The sequence below is a fragment of the Babylonia areolata genome, chromosome 16, assembly GCF_041734735.1.
Source record: "Babylonia areolata isolate BAREFJ2019XMU chromosome 16, ASM4173473v1, whole genome shotgun sequence".
Taxonomy (NCBI): domain Eukaryota; kingdom Metazoa; phylum Mollusca; class Gastropoda; order Neogastropoda; family Buccinidae; genus Babylonia; species Babylonia areolata.
Genome location: NC_134891.1, coordinates 30,155,385 through 30,173,926, shown reverse-complemented (window position 1 = coordinate 30,173,926; position 18,542 = coordinate 30,155,385). Strand labels below are relative to the sequence as shown.

The following is an 18,542-nucleotide window of genomic DNA, read 5'->3' as shown; positions in this document are numbered from 1 at the left end:
ACGACGACGATGACGACGATGATGACGGTGATGATGACGATGACGGTGTGTCCCAGGTCTGGCCAAGCTGGGCGGGCTGTGCACGTACAACTCGGTGTCCATCATAGAGCAGGACAACACGGCCAGCGTGGGAGCCACTGCCGCTCATGAATTGGGGCACAGGTCGGTGTGTGTGTGTGTGTGTGTGTGTGTGTGTGTGTGTGTGTGTGTACCTGTCTGAGTGTGTGTGTGTGTATACCTGTCTGAGTGTGTGTGTGTGTGTGTGTGTGTGTGTGTGTGTGTGTGTGTGTGTGTGTGTGTGTGAAGACGAAAGATACACGTGTGCAGACTGTGGGATGACGGAGACAGCAGACAGAAGTCACGGTGGTCTGTCCATTGTCATGTCATTGAACTGTGCTACACTTTATCATGTTCACACTGACAGTGATAATGATGCTGATTGTAGTGGTCTGTCCATTGTCATGTCAATGTCGGTGATTGAACTGTGCTACACTTTATCATGTTCACACTGACAGTGATAATGATGCTGATTGTAGTGGTCTGTCCATTGTCATGTCAATGTCGGTGATTGAACTGTGCTACACTTTATCATGTTCACACTGACAGTGATAATGATGCTGATTGTAGTGATCTGTCCATTGTCATGTCAATGTCGGTGATTGAACTGTGCTACACTTTATCATGTTCACACTGACAGTGATAATGATGCTGATTGTAGTGATCTGTCCATTGTCATGTCAGTGTCGGTGATTGAAGTATGCTACACTTTATCATGTTCACACTGACAGTGATAATGATGCTGATTGTAGTGATCTGTCCATTGTCATGTCAGTGTCGGTGATTGAAGTATGCTACACTTTATCATGTTCACACTGACAGTGATAATGATGCTGATGGTATAGTAAATGATGAATATATGAAGAAGAAGAAGAAGTAGAAGAAGAAGAAGATGACGATGATGATCATGATTATCATAATAATCAGATGGGTGATGATGATGATGAGATGATTGATGATGATGCTGATGATGCTGATGATGAAGAGGAGGACGAGGATCAGATGTTGATGATGATGATAATGATAAGTGACGACGATTACGACGACGACGATGAAAGGTGACAGTGTGTGTGTGTGTGTGTGTGTGTGTGTGTGTGTGTGTGTGTGTGTGTGTGTGTGTGTGTGTGTGTGTGTGTGTGCAGCCTGTCAGCGCGGCATGACGGGGAGGTGAAGGGGTGTCGGGACGAGGACAACTACATCATGTCCCGCAAGCTGAAGACACCTGACGCCGAGAAGATGGCCTCCCGGCCCTGGCAGTTCTCCACCTGCTCCGTGCAGGCCTTCCGCCGCTTCCTGTCCAGGTAACACAGTGTATCACTTCCTGTCAGGTAACACAGTGTAACACTTCCTGTCCAGGTAACACAGTGTAACACTTCCTGTCAGGTAACACAGTGTAACACTTCCTGTCAGGTAACACAGTGTAACACTTCCTGTCAGGTAACAGTGTATCACTTCCTGTCAGGTAACACAGTGTGACACTTCCTGTCAGGTAACACAGTGTATCACTTCCTGTCAGGTAACAGAGTGTAACACTTCCTGTCAGGTAACAGAGTGTAACACTTCCTGTCAGGTAACACAGTGTAACACTTCCTGTCAGGTAACAGTGTATCACTTCCTGTCAGGTAACACAGTGTAACACTTCCTGTCAGGTAACAGTGTAACACTTCCTGTCAGGTAACACAGTGTGACACTTCCTATCAGGTAACACAGTGTGACACTTCCTGTCAGGTAACACAGTGTAACACTTCCTATCAGGTAACACAGTGTAACACTTCCTGTCAGGTAACACAGTGTGACACTTACTGTCAGGTAACACAGTGTAACACTTCCTGTCAGGTAACACAGTGGGACACTTCCTGTCCAGGTAACACAGTGGGACACTTCCTGTCCAGGTAACAGTGTGACACTTCCTGTCAGGTAACACAGTGTAACACTTCCTGTCAGGTAACACAGTGTAACACTTCCTGTCAGTGTAACACTTCCTGTCCAGGTAACACAGTGTATCACTTTCTGTCCAGGTAACACAGTGTGACACTTCCTGTCAGGTAACACAGTGTAACACTTCCTGTCAGGTAACACAGTGTGACACTTCCTGTCAGGTAACACAGTGTGACACTTACTGTCAGTTAACACAGTGTGACACTTCCTGTACAGGTAAAACACTGCCTGTGACACTTCCTGTACAGGTAAAACACTGCCTGTGACACTTCCTGTACAGATAAAACACTGCTTGTGACACTTCCTGTTCAGATAAAACACTGCCTGTGACACTTCCTGTACAGGTAAAACACTGCTTATGACACTTCCTGTACATGTAAAACACTGCCTGTGACACTTACTGTTAGGTAAAACACTGCCTGTGACACTTCCTCACTTCCTGTACAGGTAAAACACTGCCTATGACACTTCCTGTACAGTTAAAACACTGCCTGTGACACTTTCTGTCAGGTAAAACACTGCCTGTAACACTTCCTGTACAGATAAAACACTGCCTGTGACACTTCTTGTATAGATAAAGTTCCGTCTTATCCACGAGTTGGATAATGGCAGATTCGTCACAATCATTTCCTCAGTATTTGAAACTTTAGGGGGTTTATTCTCATCTTACATTTGAAAACTCAGGTTGAAAAAGACAAGAATCCGACAAGGTGAAAGTTTCATTTTATTTTGATATTAAATATATCATAATAATGATAATGATGATAATCATCATCATCATCACCATCGTCATTGTCATCATCATAATCATCATAAATTTATATTATCACCACAAACAAATGAATAGGAACAAAAAGCAAGAAGATGAATAAGCACAGGAATAAATAGATAAAGTGTGTGTGTGTGTGTGTGTGTGTGTGTGTGTGTGTGGTGTGTGTGTGTGGTGCATGCGTGCTTGCGTGTGTGCGTGCATGCGTGCGCGTGTGTTTGTGCATGTGTGTGTGTGTGTGTGTGTGTGTGTGTGTGTGTGTGTGTGTGTGTGTGTGTGTGTGTGTGTGTGTGTGTGTGTGTGTGTGTGTGTGTGTGTGTGTGTGTGTGTGTGTGTGTGTGTGCAGGAAGAAGTGCGGGCTGGTGGAGCAGCGAGGCAGCAACATGGTGATGAGCACCACTCTACAGGGAGGACAGGTCTTCTCCGCTGACCTGCAGTGCCAGCTGGCTCTGGGGAAATTCTCCTTCTTTGGCCGGGTGAGTCCTCAGGGTGAGTCTGTCAGGGTGAGTCCTTCAGGGTGAGTCTGTCAGGGTGAGTCCTTCAGGGTGAGTCTGTCAGGGTGTGTCCTTCAGGGTGAGTCTGTCAGGGTGAGTCTATCAGGGTGTGTCCTCCAGGGTGAGTCCTTCAGTCTGTCAGGGTGAGTCCTTCAGGGTGAGTCCTTCAGTCTGTCAGGGTGAGTCCTTCAGGGTGAGTCCTTCAGTCTGTCAGTGTGAGTCCTTCAGGGTGAGTCTGTCAGGGTGAGTCCTTCAGGGTGAGTCCTTCAGTCTGTCAGGGTGAGTCCTTCAGGGTGAGTCCTTCAATGTGAGTCCTTCAGTCTGTCAGGGTGTGTCCTTCAGGGTGATTCCTTCAGGGTGAGTCCTTCAGTCTGTCAGGGTGAGTCCTTCAGGGTGAGTCCTTCAGTCTGTCAGGGTGAGTCCTTCAGGGTGAGTCCTTCAGTCTGTCAGGGTGAGTCCTTCAGGGTGAGTCCTTCAGTGTGAGTCCTTCAGTCTGTCAGGGTGAGTCCTTCAGGGTGATTCCTTCAGGGTGAGTCCTTCAGTCTGTCAGGGTGAGTCCTTCAGGGTGAGTCCTTCAGTCTGTCAGTGTGAGTCCTTCAGGGTGAGTCTGTCAGGGTGAGTCCTTCAGGGTGAGTCCTTCAGTCTGTCAGGGTGAGTCCTTCAGTGTGAGTCCTTCAGTCTGTCAGGGTGTGTCCTTCAGGGTGAGTCCTTCAGTCTGTCAGGGTGAGTCCTTCAGGGTGAGTCCTTCAGTCTGTCAGGGTGAGTCCTTCAGGGTGAATCTGTCAGGGTGAGTCCTTCAGGGTGAGTCCTTCAGTCTGTCAGGGTGAGTCCTTCAATGTGAATCTGTCAGAGTGAGTCCTTCAGGGTGAGTCCTTCAGTCTGTCATGGTGAGTCCTTCAGGGTGAGTCCTTCAGTGTGAGTCCTTCAGTCTGTCAGGGTGAGTCCTTCAGGGTGAGTCCTTCAGTCTGTCAGGGTGAGTCCTTCAGTCTGTCAGGGTGAGTCCTTCAGTCTGAGTCTGTCAGGGTGAGTCCTTCAGGGTGAGTCCTTCAGTCTGTCAGGGTGAGTCCTTCAGTCTGTCAGGGTGAGTCCTTCAGTCTGAGTCTGTCAGGGTGAGTCTGTCAGGGTGACTCCTTCAGTCTGTCAGGGTGAGTCTGTCAAGGTGAGTCCTCCAGGGTGAATCCTTCAGGGTGAGTCCTTCGAGGCGAGATCTTTATGGTGAGTTAGTCACGGGAGTCCTGCTGTGTGACTATTTCAGAAACACTGTGGATTATGAACACAGCAGTGTAGATGATAAACGCAACACTTTAGATAATGAACGCAATACTTATTTAATGAACAAAACAAACCCCTGTAAATAATGAATACATGACGAACACAGCAGTGCAACTGACCGTCCCTGCCGAGTGGGACTGCCCATGAACAGCCGTTGTTCTTGCTGTGACTCGGCGAACCCTCGTCACCAAGTGGCAGTGAAGTGGGAGGGGAGGCGGAGGGGGGGGGCTGACCTTGACCTTGTGTGGTGACAGCGCCTGCAGCACGTGGACCAGTACCAGAGCATGTGTCGGCGGCTGTTCTGCGCCGTGCCCTGGGACCCGTCCACCTTCCAGGCCATCTTCGCCATGGAGAAAACCACCTGTGGCCACCGCAAGGTACGTCAGGGCTGACCCGGGGAGGGGGATGGTACGTCAGGGTGACCCAGGGAGGGGGGTGGTACGTCAGGGCTGGCCTGGAGGGGTGGTACGTCAGGACTGACCTGGTAAGGGGGGTGGTACGTCAGGGTTGACCTAGTGAGGGGGTTGGTACGTCAGGGCTGACCTAGTGAGGGGGTGGTACGTCAGGGCTGACCCGGGGAGGGTGTGGTACGTCAGGGCTGACCTAGTGAGGGGGTGGTACGTCAGGGCTGACCTAGTGAGGGGGTGGTACGTCAGGGCTGACCTAGTGAGGGGGTGGTACGTCAGGGCTGACCTAGTGAGGGGGTTGGTACGTCAGGGCTGACCCGGGGTGGGGGTGGTACGTCAGGGCTGACCCGGGGAGAGGGTGGTACGTCAGGGCTGACCTAGTGAGGGGGTGGTACGTCAGGGCTGACCTAGTGAGGGGGTGGTACGTCAGGGCTGACCTAGTGAGGGGGTGGTACGTCAGGGCTGACCCGGGGAGAGGGTGGTACGTCAGGGCTGACCTAGTGAGGGGGTGGTACGTCAGGGCTGACCTAGTGAGGGGGTGGTACGTCAGGGCTGACCTAGTGAGGGGGTGGTACGTCAGGGCTGACCCGGGGAGGGGGTGGTACGTCAGGGCTGACCTAGTGAGGGGGTGGTACGTCAGGGCTGACCTAGTGAGGGGGTTGGTACGTGAGGGCTGACCTAGTGAGGGGGTTGGTACGTGAGGGCTGACCTAGTGAGGGGGTGGTACGTCAGGGCTGACCTAGTGAGGGGGTGGTACGTCAGGGCTGACCCGGGGAGGGTGTGGTACGTCAGGGCTGACCTAGTGAGGGGGTTGGTACGTCAGGGCTGACCTAGTGAGGGGGTTGGTACGTGAGGGCTGACCCGGGGAGGGGGTGGTACGTCAGGGCTGACCTAGTGAGGGGGTTGGTACGTGAGGGCTGACCCGGGGAGGGGGTGGTACGTCAGGGCTGACCTAGTGAGGGGGTTGGTACGTGAGGGCTGACCCGGGGAGGGGGTGGTACGTCAGGGCTGACCTAGTGAGGGGGTAGTACGTCAGGGCTGACCCGGGGAGGGGGTGGTACGTCAGGGCTGACCTAGTGAGGGGGTTGGTACGTGAGGGCTGACCCGGGGAGGGGGTGGTACGTCAGGGCTGACCTGGTGAGGGGGTAGTACGTCAGGGCTGACCTAGTGAGGGGGTGGTACGTCAGGGCTGACCTAGTGAGGGGGTGGTACGTCAGGGCTGACCTAGTGAGGGGGTGGTACGTCAGGGCTGACCTAGTGAGGGGGTAGTACGTCAGGGCTGACCCGGGGAGGGGGTGGTACGTGAGGGCTGACTTAGTGAGGGGGTGGTACATCAGGGTGACCCGGGGAGGGGGGTGGTACATCAGGGTGACCCGGGGAGGGGGTGGTACATCAGGGTGACCCGGGGAGGGGGGTGGTACATCACCAGGTGCTGGGTCTGCTCCAGCTACTCTCCATTGTATGCAATCCATCAAATGGGGTGTGATCCCCGTAGGTTTCTTTAGCCATGTTTGATGCAAGAGTTATCGGGTTTGTATTTGCAATCGTATCGTGTCATCAACGGTCTTCGTTAAATAAAGCCTCGTAACTATATTCTTCTTCTTCTTCTTCTTCTTCTTCTTCTTCTTCTTCTTATTATTATTAGCATTTCGGCTCATCTTGAAAATAAGCCCCAGGCGTTTACAAACAGAACACATTTGTAAATATTTATCAAAAAGGAAAAATCGAACACAAGATAACAAACATCATTAAAAATCATCCCCCCCCCTCACACACACACCCGCGATGCACACAAGCACACGCGCACGAACATACACAAGACATAGCACACAATCGTAAATTGTACACAATCAAAAAATACTACCAACAAATTATAAAACTATCAAAACTCACTCACTCACAAATACTGGGTCATTTTAGTTCATACTGGAAAGGGATGAGCTGTTGAGAATTAATCAGGAGGGGAAAAGGTGGGTCTTCAGACTGGATTTGAAAGATTGCAGCGAAGATGAGTGACGGAGAGGCTGAGGAAGTTGATTCCAAAGAAAGGGGGCTTGGAATGAAAAAATGCGTTGGTCATACTTTGTGGTTCGAGCAGGGGGAATCCCAAGCATACATTTGTCAGAAGAAGAGCGGAGTTGGCGTGAGTGTTTGTGAGGATGAATGAGATCAGAAAGATACTGTGGACCAGAAGCCTCAATGGACCTGAAACTATATCCACGGGGCTTCTGTTTGATTGATTATTACAGGATCAGGGAGCAAACGCCATGCAGGCGAAAGAAGCCATGCAAACATTACAACATCACTGGACTAAGAGAGGGACGGACAGACAGACAGATAGGCAAACAGATAGACAGGCAGGCTTAGAGATAGACAGGCAAGAGACAGATACAGACAGACAGGCAGGCAGGCAGATAGATAAACAGGCAGGCATAGAGACAGAAAAACACAAAGACAGACAGACAGACAGACAGACAGACATCGATAGAAAGAAAGAGAGAGGGAGCAGACAGACAGAGACAGATAGACAGGGAGAGAATAAATAATGATTTGATTTACTATGGCTAATAATTATAGTAAGCAAATACAGATTTCCTGTATCCAGCCGCGGATTGAATTCAACAAATAAACAAGTAAAGAAACAAACAAATAAACTGGGTCAAATAATGAGAAAAGAACGACTAGAAAGGGGAAGAAAATGAGATAGTCTTCATTGTTGTGTGTGCCTTTGGCGTGTCATCTATACACTGACAGGGTGACGTCGGCAATGGTTTGCTGGACGTTTCTTGTCATTGAGTCAGTGTCGTTATGTCCACTGATGGCGGTCATGATGATGACTGTGACGATGATGATGGTGATGATGATGATGATGATGATGATGATGGTGGTGGACATGGTAATGATGATAGTGGACATGATGATGATGATAATCGTAATGGTGATAATGGTGATGATGATGATGATGGTGATGGTGGTGATGGTGATGGTGGTAATGGTGATGATGATGACGATGGTGATGGTACTGGTGATGATAATGATGATGATGATGATGATGATAGTGGTAATGGTGATGATGATGAAGATGATGATGATGATGATGATGATGACGATGATGATGGTACTGGTGGTGGTGATGATGATGATGATGATGATGATGATGACGATGATGATGGTACTGGTGGTGGTGGTGATGATGATGATGATGATGATGATGATGCTTGTGGCGTTGACAGTGGTGTGTGCAGGGAAAGTGCACAGCAGACGTCAATGCACCACCTTCCCTCGGTGAGTGGTAACCATCTCTCCAGCACTGCACGTCACCCTCACTGAACCTCGTCTTTCTCACTCCCCTCTCTCTCTCCCTCCCCTCTTTCTCCCTCCTCCCTCACCCCCTCCCCTCTCTCTCCCTCCCCTCTTTCTCCCTCCTCCCTCACCCCCTCCCCTCTTTCTCCCTCCTCCCCCCCTCTCTCTCTCCCTCCTCCCTCACCCCCTCCCCTCTTTCTCCCTCCTCCCTCACCCCCTCCCCTCTCTCTCTCCCTCCCCTCTTTCTCCCTCCTCCCTCTCCCTCACCCCCTCCCCTCTTTCTCCCTCCTCCCCCTCTCTCTCTCTCCCTCCTCCCTCACCCCTCCCCTCTTTCTCCCTCCTCCCTCTCCCTCACCCCCTCCCCTCTCTCTCCCTCCTCCCTCTCTCTCTCACCCTCCCCTCTTTCTCCTTCCTCCCTCTCTTTGATATTCTCTCTCTCTCTCTCTCCCTCACTGCCTCCTCTCTTTCCCACTCCTCTCCCCTCTCTCTCCCTCACTGCCCCCCTCCCCTCTTTCTCACTACTCCCTCTCTCTGATATTCTCTCTCTCCCTCTCTCTCACTACTCCCTCTCTGATATTCTCTCTCTCTCTCCCTCTCTCTCTCTCTCTCCCTCACCCTCTCTCTCACTACTCCCCCTCTGATATTCTCTCTCTCTCTCTCCCTCTCTCTCTCTCTCTCCCTCACCCTCTCTCTCACTACTCCCCCTCTGATATTCTCTCTCTCTCTCCCTCTCTCTCTCTCTCTCTCCCTCACCCTCTCTCTCACTACTCCCCCTCTGATATTCTCTCTCTCTCTCTCCCTCTCTCTCTCTCACCCTCTTTCTCACTCCTCCCCTCTCTCTGATATTCTCTCTCTCTCTCTCTCTCTCTCTCTCTCTCTCTCACTCACTCACTGCCTCACTCTGTGTATTACGCTGTCAAGCCTTGGTTTAATGTAATGGTCAGGGGATTTGCTTTTTATCTATGGGTTTATATCCTCCTTTTTATACAGAAGATGTGGATGTTTGGGTTTATATCCCCCTTTTTATACAGAAGATGTCGATGTATGGGTTTGTCTACACGCTCCGGAACCTTTTTAAAACTGGAACTGAAAATGGTTGTGTTGTGCTAAGTTGTTGCGTTACAACACGTTGTTGTGTTAGTTTGTTGTGCAGTTGTTACGTCACTGTGTGAAGCTATGTTGTGCGTTGATGTGTGGTGAAGACCATGTGGTGATGACGTCACTATATGAAGCTGTGATCCGCGCTGTTGTGTGGTGAAGTCTGTGTGGTGATGACGTCACTGTATGACACCATGCTGACCACTCAGAATGACAGAGCAACGAGGCCAGGAGAGCTGTTTGTTGATCATTTACTTTCCCTTTCATTCCGAGTCAAACAACAACATCATCATCATCAACAACAAACCATTGAGGCAGCCGTGACTTTGTTCTGTATTGTCCGTGCATTCTGTGTAGCATATTCAGCAGGATCAAAAGGCTACGCCAGTCTTGAATGACCGTGATTCTTGTATCATTGCTGCTATGTGCACGTGTCAGATGATGGGTGTAAGGACAGGCCCGGGGCTTCCTTTTTGGGGAAGTGTCTAGGTTTCTTCCAATGTACCTTTTATTTATTCATGTGCCAGCTGAATCGATAGCGTAAGCAGCATTGACTTGAAGAGACTTACCACTCTTTATTGTGTGATTTGCACTGATATGTGGTGATGACGATGTGGTTATGACGTCATTGTGTGAAACTGTTGTACACCACTGTGTGGTGATGACGATGTGGTTATGACGTCATTGTGTGAAGATGTGTTGTGCACTACTGTGTTGAGATGACCATGTGGTTATGACGTCACTGTGTGAAGCTGTGTTGTGCACTGTTATGTGGTGATGACGATGTGGTTATGACGTCACTGTGTGAAGCTGTGTTGTGCACTGCTGTGTGGTGATGACGATATGATGATGACGTCACTGTGGGAAGCAGCGCACGTGATGACTGGTGGTGATGTTGGCAGATAACTGCCCTCAGGGCGACTCGCCTCAGGTCCAGTGTCGACGTCACCACTGCCGTTTCTACCCCTCCCACTACAGGGACATCTTCTGCTGCCAGACCTGCAGCCAGCCCCCACCCCCCTCCAACTTCATCTACTCTCCGGCCAATGCACCCGTTCAGCTGGAGACAGTCACCCGGGTAGGTCACTTTCTACCCCGAGTTATGGTGGAAATCACCATGTCAAGAATTACCGCGGAGAACATGTCTGAATTATGATCACTGTCTCCATGATTACAGCAGCGGCCACTTTTTAACAGATATTATTATTATTATCATTATTATTATTATTATTATCATTATTATTATTATTATTATTATTATTATTATCATTATTATTATTATTATTATTATTATTATTATTATTATTATTATTATTATCATCATTATTATTATTATCATTATTATTATTATTATTATCATTATTATTATTATTATTATTATTGTTGTTATTGTTGTTGTTGTCTGGAGGAGGATGTGTCATTTTCTCGGTACTTCAGCTTTATGTGGGGATGGAGGTCTTCTTTCCCGTGTTTTAGTTTCTTGTTTGTTGTTGTTTTCTCCTTGTCGACTCGATATTCAGTCTGCAACAAACCTGAATGGTTTCCTTTCTTTCAGAGACTACCTGTTCTACCAAGGTTTCGCCCTCCACCAGTGACTGCCACATCTGTATCATCTGCACCAATGACCGCCTCATCTGCACCAATGACCGCATCATCTGCACCAATGACCGCCTCATCTGTATCATCTGCACCAATTACTGCCTCATCTGAATCATCTGCACCAATCACTGCCTCATCTGACTCATCTGCATCATCCACTGCCTCATCTAAATCATCTGCGCCAACAGGAACGACGCACTCTTCAACATTAGCGTTAACATCATCACCATCACCCACATCAACATCAGCAGTACCAACATCATCACTGCCGTCATCATCACCTTCATTAACATCAATATCATCATCATTTTTATTGTCATCTTCATCATCATCATCATCATCATCATCAGAACTTCCATCATCATCATCATCATCAGCAGCAGCAGCAGCAGCAGCAGTACCATCATCATCAGTTTCACCGTCATCGTCAGAACTACCACTAACATCATCATCACCTTCATCACCCACCTCAACATTATCACTACCAACACAATCATCATCATCTTCATCATCATCGTCGTCATCAACACCAGCACCACCATCGCCCACGTCATCAGCACCACCACCACCATCAACCACGTCATCAGCACCACCACCACCATCACCCACGTCATCAGCACCGCCACCACCATCACCCACGTCATCAGCACCACCACCACCATCACCCACGTCATCAGCACCACCACCACCATCACCCACGTCATCAGCACCACCACCACCATCACCCACGTCATCAGCACCGCCACCACCATCACCCACGTCATCAGCACCGCCACCACCATCACCCACGTCATCAGCACCGCCACCACCATCACCCACGTCACAAGGAACACCGAGGCAGGGACGAATGAGTACTTCAGTGACGTCATCAACACCAGCACCAGGGGCAACATCGTCCACACCGCCATCAGAGTCGGTGACACAAGTGCGTGTGTGGACATCATCATCTCCACCAAGAACCAGCACAGCAAACTCCTGGTCACTGCTTCTGCAGACCTCCAGGGACACCACCGTACCGATCACTGTGACCGAAGCTCTGACAGGTAATCATTGGCTGCACGTGCTGTCACTACGTCATAGACATCTGCAGGACTACCCAGGACAGATAGGCAACAATACACACATGCTGAATTATTCAGGACAGCTGGACAACAATATACACCTACAGGATTAGGACAGTTGGACAACAATATACACCTACAGGATTAGGACAGGTGGACAACAATATACACCTACAGAATTAGGACAGGTGGACAACAATATACACCGACAGGATTAGGACAGTTGGACAACAATATACACCTACAGGATTAGGACAGGTGGACAATATACACCTACAGGATTAGGACAGGTGGACAACAATATACACCTACAGGATTAGGACAGGTGGACAACAATATACACCGACAGGATTAGGACAGTTGGACAACAATATACACCTACAGGATTAGGACAATTGGACAACAATATACACCTACAGGATTAGGACAGGTGGACAACAATATACACCTACAGGATTAGGACAATTGGACAACAATATACACCGACAGGATTAGGACAATTGGACAACAATATACACCTACAGGATTAGGACAGTTGGACAACAATATACACCTACAGGATTAGGACAATTGAACAACAATATACACCTACAGGATTAGGACAGTTGGACAACAATATACACTTACAGGATTACTCAGGACAGCTGGAGAACAAGGCACCTGCAGGATTTCTTAGGACAGTAATTGGACAATAATAGGCACCTGCATGATTACCCAAAGCAACAGAATCCTGCAGAATTACTCAGGACACTCGGGCAACAATAGACACCTCAACGATTGGAAAGGACAGCTGGACAACAATAGACACAGGCATAATTACTCAAGACAATTGGATAACAATATACTCCAACAGGATTACTCAGGAAAACTAGGCACCCACAGGATTCTTAGGACAGGTGGATAATAACAGACACCAGCAGCATTACTGAAGACAGTTGGACAATAATAGGCACATGCTGAATTACTCAGGACAGTTGAACAACAATAGGCACCCGCAGTATTACCCAGGACATCGTTGGCAACACTCTTGTAAAGGGTACCAATTGGGTATGTGTTCCAGTCTCCGCATAACAAATGCTAATTATATTCGTTCAGTTTTGGGCTGGATTGATGTGTGTGCCCATAGGATGCTGCTGCTGCTGCTACTGCTGCTGCTGCTGCTGCTGATGATGATGATGATGTGGGTGATGAAGGCACTGCTGCTGCTGCTGATGGTGGTGGTGATGATGATTCATTTATCATCATCATCATCATCATCATTATCATCATCATCAGCAGCAGCAGCAGCATCCTTCCACAACATCCTTCCAACAACAACAACACTGACTACCACCACCACCACCACCACCACTACTATCACTACTACTACCTCTCCTCCTCTTCTATTTTTTCTACCACAACTCCATATGTAACTACTACTACTACTACCATTGTTACTCCCTGCGTTTGTGTTGTTGTGAGTGTCAGTTCCCATCATTGTGTTGTGTCTGATTTTGTTCCGTCTGTCTCCTGACGACCCATAGACGTTGCCTGTGTCATTTCCAGAGGAGACGCTGCCTGACGTCCTGCAAGTTGCCTCGCCTCAGGAAGAGTCGTCACTCACCGCCACAGGGAAGACAGCTGTGAACACCGGAACACACCGACCAGTCACAGCCACAGGGAAACCGTCACCAGCCGTCAGCACTGTCCAGCAGTCACCAGCCGTCAGCACTGTCCAGCAGTCACCAGCCGTCAGCACTGTCCAGCAGTCACCAGCCGTCAGCACTGTCCAGCAGTCACCAGCCGTCAGGACTGTCCAGCAGTCACCAGTGGCCGGTACAGACGAACACTCGGCAGACACCACCAGAGGTCCGTCACACGTGCTACACGTAAACAAAGCGACAGTTACGTCATCCGCTGCGGACCAACACTTCACGGTTGTTACACCCAGAGCAGTTGCCATGGATACACACACTGCGTCAGTCACGGTTGTCACACCCAGAGCAGTTGCCATGGATACACACACTGCGTCAGTCACGGTTGTCACGCCCAGAGCAGTTGCCATGGATACACACTCTGCGTCAGTCATGGTTGTCACACCCACAGCAGTTGCCATGGATACACACTCTGCGTCAGTCACGGTTGTCACACCCACAGCAGTTGACATGGATACATACGCTGCACCAGTCACTGAGAACGCGGAGCTGACAGAACGACCAGTGCCCCCTCCCTCCCCTTCCTCCCCTCCATCACGTGGGACACACACAGACCAGATGCTCCACACCCACATGACAGGCCACCTCCACCCTCCCCCTCCCCCTCCACCTCCACCATCACGTGACGCACAGGGAGAATTCCCCGTCAACACGGGGACCAAGGGACACACCACCCTGGGGTCTGTGGTCAGTGTGCCCGTGACGCCAGGTGTGGAACCAGTCCCCGTGACGCCAGGTGTGGAACCAGTCCCTGTGACACCAGGTGTGGTATCAGTCCCTGTGACGCCAGGTGTGGAACCAGTCCCTGTGACACCAGGTGTGGAACCAGTCCCTGTGACACCAGGTGTGGTATCAGTCCCTGTGACACCAGGTGTGGTATCAGTCCCTGTGACGCCAGGTGTGGTATCAGTCCCTGTGACACCAGGTGTGGAACCAGTCCCTGTGACACCAGGTGTGGAATCAGTCCCTGTGACACCAGGTGTGGAATCAGTCCCTGCAGACTCTGTGACGCCAGGTGTGGAATCAGTCCCTGTGACGCCAGGTGTGGAATCAGTCCCTGTGACACCAGGTGTGGAATCAGTCCCTGCAGACTCTGTGACGCCAGGTGTGGAATCAGTCCCTGTGACGCCAGGTGTGGAATCAGTCCCTGTGACACCAGGTGTGGAATCAGTCCCTGCAGACTCTGTGACGCCAGGTGTGGAATCAGTCCCTGTGACACCAGGTGTGGAATCAGTCCCTGCAGACTCCGTGACACCAGGTGTGGAATCAGTCCCTGTGACACCAGGTGTGGAATCAGTCCCTGCAGACTCCGTGACACCAGGTGTGGAATCAGTCCCTGTGACACCAGGTGTGGAATCAGTCCCTGCAGACTCCGTGACACCAGGTGTGGAATCAGTCCCTGCAGACTCTGTGACACCAGGTGTGGAATCAGTCCCTGTGACACCAGGTGTGGAATCAGTCCCTGTGACACCAGGTGTGGAATCAGTCCCTGTGACGCCAGGTGTGGAATCAGTCCCTGTGACGCCAGGTGTGGAATCAGTCCCTGCAGACTCCGTGACACCAGGTGTGGAATCAGTCCCTGTGACACCAGGTGTGGAATCAGTCCCTGCAGACTCTGTGACACCAGGTGTGGAATCAGTCCCTGTTACACCAGGTGTGGAATCAGTCCCTGTGACGCCAGGTGTGGAATCAGTCCCTGTGACGCCAGGTGTGGAATCAGTCCCTGTGACACCAGGTGTGGAATCAGTCCCTGTGACGCCAGGTGTGGAATCAGTCCCTGCAGACTCTGTGCACGTGACAGACGGCACAGCCCCGCCCCAGGCACTGCGGGGGAGTGGAGTCAGCTGGGATCAGCCAGCATGGCGCCGTGCAGCACAGTCAGCACGTGCCCAGTATGACCCGCTGTATCCTCTGCCGGGGCAGTCCCCGTCCGTCACAGCCACGCTGGGTGCAGGACCCGTCTACGTGTTGCCCGCGTCCCGCCAGCCCCTCCCCACCCGCTCCTCACCACGCACCGTCATCTTCAGCGATGACTTCAGCTCTGCACGCAACAAGGCACTCACCCGCTACACCCTCCTTCCCGCACGCAGCTTTCTGGATGTCACGAGGGCCCTTACTACCTCGGCGTCCACAAGTAGCGGAGGACACGAGTCAGCGGTCTCCAGCAGAGCGGGAATTTCCGATTCCAGCAGAGCGGGAATTTCCAGTTCCAGCAGAGCGGCAGGGCGGTGTCTGGCATTGTGCCAGCTCTTCAGAGAGCCCGCCCTGCGTTCAGGCAACCGTTTCCTGGATGGTCTGTCCCGCTTCTTCCGCAGCCGCCTGGAAACGACCTTTGACCGATTACGTCAGTCCAGAGATCGCATACGTCACGTGGGGGATCTCTTTCGGTTGGCGCCCTCTGGTGACCGCGTCACCCCTGTAGCAAGGAACGACTACTGGCTGCCGAGACTGCTTACAGTGCACAACAGAATGCCTGGGTGACATAGAAACAATGCACAACAGAATGCCTGGGTGACAGAGAAACAATGCACAACAGAATGCCTGGGTGACATAGAAACAATGCACAACAGAATGCATGGTGACAGAAACAATGCACAACAGAATGCCTGGGTGACAGAGAAACAGTGCACAACAGAATGTATGGTGACAGAGAAACAATGCACAACAGAATGTATGGTGACAGAGAAACAATGCACAACAGAATGCATGGTGACAGACAAACAATGCACAACAGAATGCATGGTGACAGAGAAACAATGCACAACAGAATGCATGGTGACAGAGAAACAATGCACAACAGAATGCATGGTGACAGACAAACAATGCACAACAGAATGCATGGTGACAGACAAACAATGCACAACAGAATGCATGGTGACAGAGAAACAGTGCACAACAGAATGTATGGTGACAGAGAAACAGTGCACAACAGAATGTATGGTGACAGAGAAACAATGCACAACAGAATGCATGGTGACAGAAACAATGCACAACAGAATGTATGGTGACAGAGAAACAATGCACAACAGAATGCATGGTGACAGAGAAACAATGCACAACAGAATGTATGGTGACAGAGAAACAATGCACAACAGAATGCATGGTGACAGAGAAACAATGCACAACAGAATGCATGGTGACAGAAACAATGCACAACAGAATGTATGGTGACAGAAACAATGCACAACAGAATGTATGGTGACAGAAACAATGCACAACAGAATGCCTGGGTGACAGAAACAATGCACAACAGAATGTATGGTGACAGAGAAACAATGCACAACAGAATGCATGGTGAAAGAGAAACAATGCACAACAGAATGCATGGTGACAGAGAAACAATGCACAACAGAATGCCTGGGTGACAGAGAAACAAAGCACAACAGAATGTATGGTGACAGAGAAACAATGCACAACAGAATGCATGGTGACAGACAAACAATGCACAACAGAATGCATGGGTGACAGAGAAACAATGCACAACAGAATGTATGGTGACAGAGAAACAATGCACAACAGAATGCATGGTGACAGAGAAACAATGCACAACAGAATGCATGGTGACAGAGAAACAATGCACAACAGAATGTATGGTGACAGAAACAATGCACAACAGAATGTATGGTGACAGAGAAACAATGCACAACAGAATGCATGGTGACAGAAACAATGCACAACAGAATGCCTGGGTGACAGAGAAACAATGCACAACAGAATGCATGGTGACAGAGAAACAATGCACAACAGAATGCATGGTGACAGAGAAACAGTGCACAACAGAATGTATGGTGACAGAGAAACAGTGCACAACAGAATGTATGGTGACAGAGAAACAATGCACAACAGAATGTATGGTGACAGAGAAACAATGCACAACAGAATGCATGGTGACAGAGAAACAATGCACAACAGAATGTATGGTGACAGAGAAACAGTGCACAACAGAATGTATGGTGACAGAGAAACAATGCACAACAGAATGTATGGTGACAGAGAAACAATGCACAACAGAATGTATGGTGACAGAGAAACAATGCACAACAGAATGCATGGTGACAGAGAAACAATGCACAACAGAATGCATGGTGACAGAAACAATGCACAACAGAATGTATGGTGACAGAAACAATGCACAACAGAATGCCTGGGTGACAGAAACAATGCACAACAGAATGTATGGTGACAGAGAAACAATGCACAACAGAATGCATGGTGACAGAGAAGCTATGCACAACAGAATGTATGGTGACAGAGAAACAATGCACAACAGAATGTATGGTGACAGAGAAACAATGCACAACAGAATGCATGGTGACAGACAAACAATGCACAACAGAATGTATGGTGACAGAGAAACAATGCACAACAGAATGCATGGTGACAGAGAAACAATGCACAACAGAATGCATGGTGACAGAGAAACAATGCACAACAGAATGTATGGTGACAGAGAAACAATGCACAACAGAATGTATGGTGACAGAGAAACAATGCACAACAGAATGCTCTGGCTCTCTCTGTGTCTCTGTTAGCTTCTCTAGCTCTCTGTGTCTCTGTGTCTCTGTCAGCTTCTCTAGCTCTCTCTGTGTCTCTGTCAGCTTCTCTAGCTCTCTCTGTGTCTCTGTCAGCTTCTCTAGCTCTCTGTGTCTCTGTGTCTCTGTCAGCTTCTCTAGCTCTCTCTGTGTCTCTGTCAGCTTCTCTAGCTCTCTGTGTGTCTCTGTCAGCTTCTCTAGCTCTCTCTGTGTCTCTGTCAGCTTCTCTAGCTCTCTCTGTCAGCTTCTCTAGCTCTCTCTGTCAGCTTCTCTAGCTCTCTCTGTGTCTCTGTCAGCTTCTCTGGCTTTCTCTGTGTC

General features: G+C 49.6%; 1 protein-coding gene across 1 annotated transcript in view; it reads left to right on the top strand.

The window, feature by feature from the left end:
* LOC143291039 (uncharacterized) overlaps window positions 1-16,173 on the top strand; it is a 52,427-nt gene extending 36,254 nt beyond the window's left edge. The window contains exons 10-17 of the mRNA XM_076600623.1: window positions 57-162; window positions 1,200-1,358; window positions 3,111-3,240; window positions 4,785-4,907; window positions 8,171-8,222; window positions 10,241-10,416; window positions 10,894-11,980; window positions 13,544-16,173. Coding sequence (XP_076456738.1) covers window positions 57-162; window positions 1,200-1,358; window positions 3,111-3,240; window positions 4,785-4,907; window positions 8,171-8,222; window positions 10,241-10,416; window positions 10,894-11,980; window positions 13,544-16,173 — 4,463 coding nt within the window. The remainder of the gene's footprint in view (window positions 1-56; window positions 163-1,199; window positions 1,359-3,110; window positions 3,241-4,784; window positions 4,908-8,170; window positions 8,223-10,240; window positions 10,417-10,893; window positions 11,981-13,543) is intronic.
* The last annotated feature ends 2,369 nt before the right edge of the window (window positions 16,174-18,542 follow it).